The sequence below is a fragment of the Ambystoma mexicanum genome, chromosome 7p (assembly GCF_040938575.1).
Source record: "Ambystoma mexicanum isolate Mex_15411 chromosome 7p, UKY_AmexF1_1, whole genome shotgun sequence".
NCBI classification, from domain to species: Eukaryota; Metazoa; Chordata; class Amphibia; order Caudata; family Ambystomatidae; genus Ambystoma; species Ambystoma mexicanum.
The window spans coordinates 804,653,971-804,659,970 of NC_090939.1; the positions used below are offsets into that span (position 1 = coordinate 804,653,971).

Sequence of the window (6,000 nt, forward strand, 5' to 3'; positions counted from 1 at the left end):
GATGCGGAGGATCTCAATCCTGTTGGCATTTAGACAAAGATCGTTGGCAGTACACCAATTTTGAATGGCAATTAGACAATCAGAAATGAGGGAGAGGAGGTGCCCGTGGGCAGCCTGAAAATGAGTTGAGGGTCATCAGCACAGCACTGGAAGTTTGAGCAGAAAATGGAAATGCAGTAGGTGAGAGCGGCCAGATATTGGTTGAAAAGGCAGGGTGAGAGGTTAAACCCCTGGGGAACACCACAGGTAGAGAGGGAGATCGATGAAAGGAAGGACCCAAGTTGTATCTGGGAGGGTGGATCCAAGAGGAAAGAGGTCAGCCAGGCCAGAGCCCGGTCAGTGATACCCAGGTTGTCACGGAGATGGTTGAGCAGGGTGGTGTGGTTGAGCAAAGGCGGGATGTTTTTGTGGGGGAAGAGACAAGTTTGGAGAAGAAGAGAGGCCTTTAGAGTGGGAAATTGTGGTACATTTGTGCAATGGTAGAGTCACATTTGGGGAAGATGAGAGGCACATTTTCTTTTAGCAGAGAGAGGTACATTGGGGGAAGTGACGAGACTCATTCCGATCAAAGAAGCTATCATTGAGTAGAGAAGCAAGAGTGATTAAGAGAAGATGATCAAACTCCTGGCCGAAGATGACAGAAAATGTGTGGAAATGTGAACAACACATCGGCAAAAAATAAGAGAGCCTTCTATTAGGCAAAACCAGAGACACATAAAAGGGCAATCGGAGAGAATATTTTGAACTAAATATGAAAATCTCTTATGGATATTGGGAGAAACATTAGCGGAGGTGAAAGAGTCATGATGGGGGAAATTTAGCACACCAGTTGTAAATGTTTTTCTGTGTGCTCATTTCGGCTGTAAAGGTTGTAGAAATAGCCAAGAAGGTAGGAAAAAGAGTGATTTTAATCAACCCAATTGCAAATGGTCTTTTAACTTTAACTAAACATGCTTTGTAAAAAATAAATTCGATTACACTATCTGGTACACCCAGAGCTCAGGTCGAGGTTACACGTGGGGGGACAGAGGGTAGACTCAGTCCACTCCCACCCCACCCCTCCCGCTAAAATGAGAAAGATTGAATGTCCTCTTTGAATGTATGCATTAAAGCCAACCGCGGGGTTCTAACCACAGTCGGCAGGTTTAATAAGTGGGCTGATATTTTGTTTTTCTGCATTACTAAAAACTGCTTGAATTGACTCGACTGTATTTTGCAATATATGTCAAAAGAGACCACCAGTGTTCAAACCATGTTTTTGTTAACACAATAGTAATATCAACGTCATATATTCATTACTCACCAATTTTTACATAGGAGGCCAGGATAATCCAAAGTGTGATTTCGTAAGGAATTTGCACAAAATTGTAGTCCACGGTGAAGGCGTGGAACCTCTCATCCCGGCCAATGTCGAGCGGAGCCTGGGGGCTCGCAGGTGATGCATTTCTCAACCCGGCATCGGCGGATGTGTACTCGAGGGCCATGAGAAAAGGCAGGAAACTCCGAAGACGTAACTCCATGACCGACTGTTAACCTTTCTCCACTCCCTCCTACCGTGCCATAGTAATGCCCCAGTACTTCAGGTTACAACTTGCACTTCTGCATTCCGCGCCTACAGGTCGGAAACCGGCTGCTTCAATTATATTTTCCAAAAAGCCATCTTAATGTTCCTCGGCTTCTCTTAAACAGCAGTCTCCGAAGCCCTGAGAGACAAGCTCAGAGCAAGCACGGAACCTTTAACTGGCAGCGTCAAACAGTCCCCTTCTGGCTCAGAGCCTTTGGTTCTCGCATGAGTTTGCTTAAGATATGACTCAGGTTACGTTTCTTCAAACTCGCATTTGTTGCCAGAATACAAACAAGGTGAGTGTTACGTTATGAAACTATGTCTGGTTTTTTTTGGGAGGCATGCTTTATACGGGACACTGTGTACACAGATACGATGTCACTAGGATGCCGTGGGCATCCTTAGACACTAGAACTTCATTGAAAGCGTCCTTTTAGGAAGTACTTCTGTTGAATGAAGACCCAGGTGAACAACAGGCAAAGCAAAAGGTTCCAACAGCGACATCTAGCGCTACAATTAAGAAACATCGTTGATTAAACCCATCTATACAACTTGGAAACACACGCTGCTTCTTAGCAAATAACATCTTGAGAGGCGGGGGTTGCAATACTCGACCATATACACGAGTATGTATTATTATCAATGGCATAGCAAACATGTTACTCTAGTTCTTGCCAAACTCATTACCTAAGTTAATAAATAGCTGCCATTACTGTCCCTCTTCCACGCCCCGGTACTTAAATGTGAGGTAAAGACTTAGTTTGTACCCGCCCCTCTCTCATAACACCCAGAGTGCCCCATAATGCCCCAGCGAAAATGTCTCCTGTCATCAGCAGGGATTCCGGAGGGTGACTGTGGCTGGGTATTGAAGGAGAAGCCAAGGCCACGCTTCCATTTCGAGTGATGACAAACAGGAACCTTAAATCATTATCTTTAATGCCAAAGAAAATAGCATGCTACACCTATACAAGTAACGGCAGCACCCCTGCAAACCTGCGTGAGCTCCCCGATAAGTAACAGCTGCACCCCTGCAAACCTGTGCAAGGTCCCCGGCTGCAACCCTGTAAGCCTGCGCAAGGTCCCACTTAAGTAACGGCTACACCCCTGCGAACCAGCCAAGCTCCCCCATAAGTAACGGCTGCGCCCCAGCCAATCTGCACAAGGCCCCACATAAGTAACGGCTGCACCCCTTTGATCCTGCTAACCCTTCACCCTACTCCCAATGCACACAAACTACTGCCAAATATCCCTACTGTACAGCAGCTCCTTCAAGCCCAGACATCATCCGATAGCCCCCCTCACTTCCGACACCAACCCCTGGGTACCCAAAACACCCACCAGCCCCCATCCCGTCCGACGCCACACCCAGACAGCTGCCTAATGCCCAGAAACTACACACCAGCCCCCCTCACCACCGATACCACCCCATGCAAACCCCACTGGTCCTTACACCACCAATGAGCCCCCTCACCTCTGCACTACCCCAAGCAGCCCCAAAGGTCCTCATACCACCTACCAGCCGTCCTCACCTCTGACACCTCCCCCAGGGAACCCCACATATCCTCACACCACCCACCAGCCCTCATCACCTCCAACACCACCCACAGGCAGCCCCACAGGTCCTCACACCACCCAGTAAAGCAATGTAATGCAGTGTTGTCCCTACCACTATGATTGGATATCACTTGGCCAAAATTGAGGATTAGACACAAGTCTTTCACCATGATCAAACTACTAACTTACTGGTATTACGTCCCAGATACATACAGTATACCCATCAGCGCTTACCCAGGAATAGCCCACGTAGCTATTTGACTAAATATTGCTTTCCTGGACTGGTACAATTTGTACTGGAGCCTGGATGGGAATGCCCCGTGAATTTAGAACCTGTAGGTTTTGTGGTGACACAATTGAGGCTGCTCGACATGTCCTGACCCAGTGTCCTAGACTATAACCCATTTATGATAGGGGGCATGCACCATACCGTAATATTGTGGGATATTTTTACCCATGCCAATGTGCCCCACTGCACCCCTTTCGCAATGGGGAAAGAAACAGCCAAAAATTGGATGCGCTAAGCCCTGTGCATGCAAAAGTCTGCAAAACTGCGCATGTGTCACAATAATAAAAAGCTGCACACCCTGCCACACACAGTCAAAGTGGGAGGAAAACAGAATTTTCACTGCAGGAGCATGCCAGTGGGTGCTATTCCATTCAACATGAAGCATGGCCACAGCATTGGGCTAAAAACTAAAAATGCCTTTTAAAATACAGTTTTCCCAACCAATTGCAACCTTCAAAGTGCTGTTTTGGCGCTAGATTCATTCATTTTCCAGAGAACCATTGAACGTAAAAGTGTACTGAACAGCAGTTTTGCTTCATATATTCATGCCCCAAAAGGGGTAGTTTCAAAGATTACACTACATCCGAAGTAAGGTATATTCCAATTTTTTAAAATGTTTTTTGTAGTTTTGTTTGTATATATTGCCCTATATGATGACATGTGTTTCGGTGTTTCCAATGCCTTTCTCAAATCAGGGCTAATTTATAAGCAAATAGTAGTGGTATTTGGTTCATCCCTTCTATTTCATATTCATAGAAAAAAATATTGGTATCAAGGATAGTCCAACATCAGTTTCAATTGTTTGGTTACAATTAACAAAGGCATTTGGGATCCCCCAGAAAAAAAAAAGATAATGAACACAAACATATACATCCATTGATTCAAGTGTGTATGATTTAAAAAATGGAGTCAAAGAAAAAACAGTATGTTAAATTGTCATTCCCACTATTTGTATAATCACAGAAAATGAGGGTGTTAGAAGGGGTGGATGGTTCAGGGAAGTGAAACATACTGCATAATTGCACAGTTGAATAAGACAAACTAGCATAACAGCAAAAAAAATAAACAAGGAAACAGAGAAAGAGAAAATGAAAAAGAAAAAGACAATTAATTATTTTCCTTCTTCTGTTTAACAGTCAAACATAGCATATAATTGTATAGGTCTGCATCCTTAATGGAGGTTTTGTGATCAAAAAACATCTCTTACCCACTTGTTTCCATCTGTATCATCGGTCATGGGTTAAATCCCTTCCTATTAGGTGAACAACAAAAAATACTATTCATGTGCCTCCTTACACACTCATATTCTAATGTGCATCTTCTGAATTTAGTTTGTGCCTCTGTCCTCACTCATATTATGATGTGCATTTTGTGAATTTAGTTTGTGCCTGGGTAAATGTTTGTTAATTGTATTGTATCTATTAGCCCAGGCTATCCCTATTTGCACTGTCTCTTAGTGCTGATTCCTGTTGCCTTCTAGTTCTAGTTACCTTGAATCACAAGTGCAAGCTCGACTGTTTCTCATTATAAAACTCAAGATCCTGTACTTTCTAACGATCTGTTCCATTCTATTAAGTTGGGATTTAAACACTCGTTTAGTCAGCTCTTGCTGATTATTGTTGTCCCCTAACTCACCTTAGTCTCTCAAAGGCTTTCACTGTGTGCCTGTCCCTTTCCGCGTTTGTCTGCTCTCTGTGAGACGATGTGCTTTGATCTAGGAGTCATGGCAACCACTGGTTGTCATTCATCCATCTTTACTTTGGCGGACATCTTTTGGGGCACCTTCTATAGCGTAACAGTGAATGAATGTTATATGTTTCTCTAAATCTGGAAATAGACTGCTATCTGGTTCTGCTGGTCCCTTGTTTTGAAACATTATTTGGTCTAAATTAGAATAGTTTCATTCACGCGTACTGCAATCCATTGGATCTTATTAAAAAGAGCAACATTTTTTTAATTCTGCAGGGCGTGCACTAATTGCCTAATGGCAACTCCTTAAATTTGTAATTTAAATGAATTAATTAACTTTGAAAGTATATTTTAATATTATCTTCCTAATTAATGTATATTTAATTCTTGTTCTTACTTCCTCCAATTCTTTACGGAAAAATATATTTAAAGTCACGTACATGACCTCCCTGATTACATCTTATTCTGTTTCTGCTGTCAATAAGTTATGGCTAACCTACTTGTCTATAAGCAGCTCCTAGCCTGTCCAAGTTTTTGAAAAAATGATTCCATGCTGCGTGCATATGATCCTAGTTAGGTCCAGTTTTGATTCTCTTTACATTTTATAGTTTGATATAACAGTGCCCCATTGTTTACATGTATCTTCTCAGTAAGTTTCCTCAGGTTCACAATAGACAGAATCACGTGATTTACTTTCATTGTATCGTATCTATTAGCCCATGCTATCCCTATTTGCACTGTCTCTTATTGCCGATTCCCATTGCCTTCTAGTTCTAGTTACCTTGAATCACAAGTGCGAGCTCGACAGTTCCTCATTATAAAACTCACAATCCTGTACTTTCTAACGATCTGTTCCATTCTATTAAGTTAGGATTTAAACGCCTGTGTAGTCAGCTCTTGCTGA

The 6,000-nt window shown here is 43.0% G+C and overlaps 1 protein-coding gene across 2 annotated transcripts in view; it reads right to left on the minus strand.

Moving 5' to 3' along the window:
* The window catches only part of LOC138526328 (sodium/hydrogen exchanger 4-like), a 794,744-nt gene extending 792,996 nt beyond the window's left edge, over nucleotides 1–1,748 (minus strand). For both annotated transcript variants that reach the window (XM_069636929.1, XM_069636928.1), the window contains exon 1: nucleotides 1,304–1,748. In XM_069636929.1, the coding sequence (XP_069493030.1) occupies nucleotides 1,304–1,520 (217 nt within the window). In that variant the 5' untranslated portion in view covers nucleotides 1,521–1,748. The remainder of the gene's footprint in view (nucleotides 1–1,303) is intronic.
* Nucleotides 1,749–6,000: the final 4,252 nt, after the last annotated feature.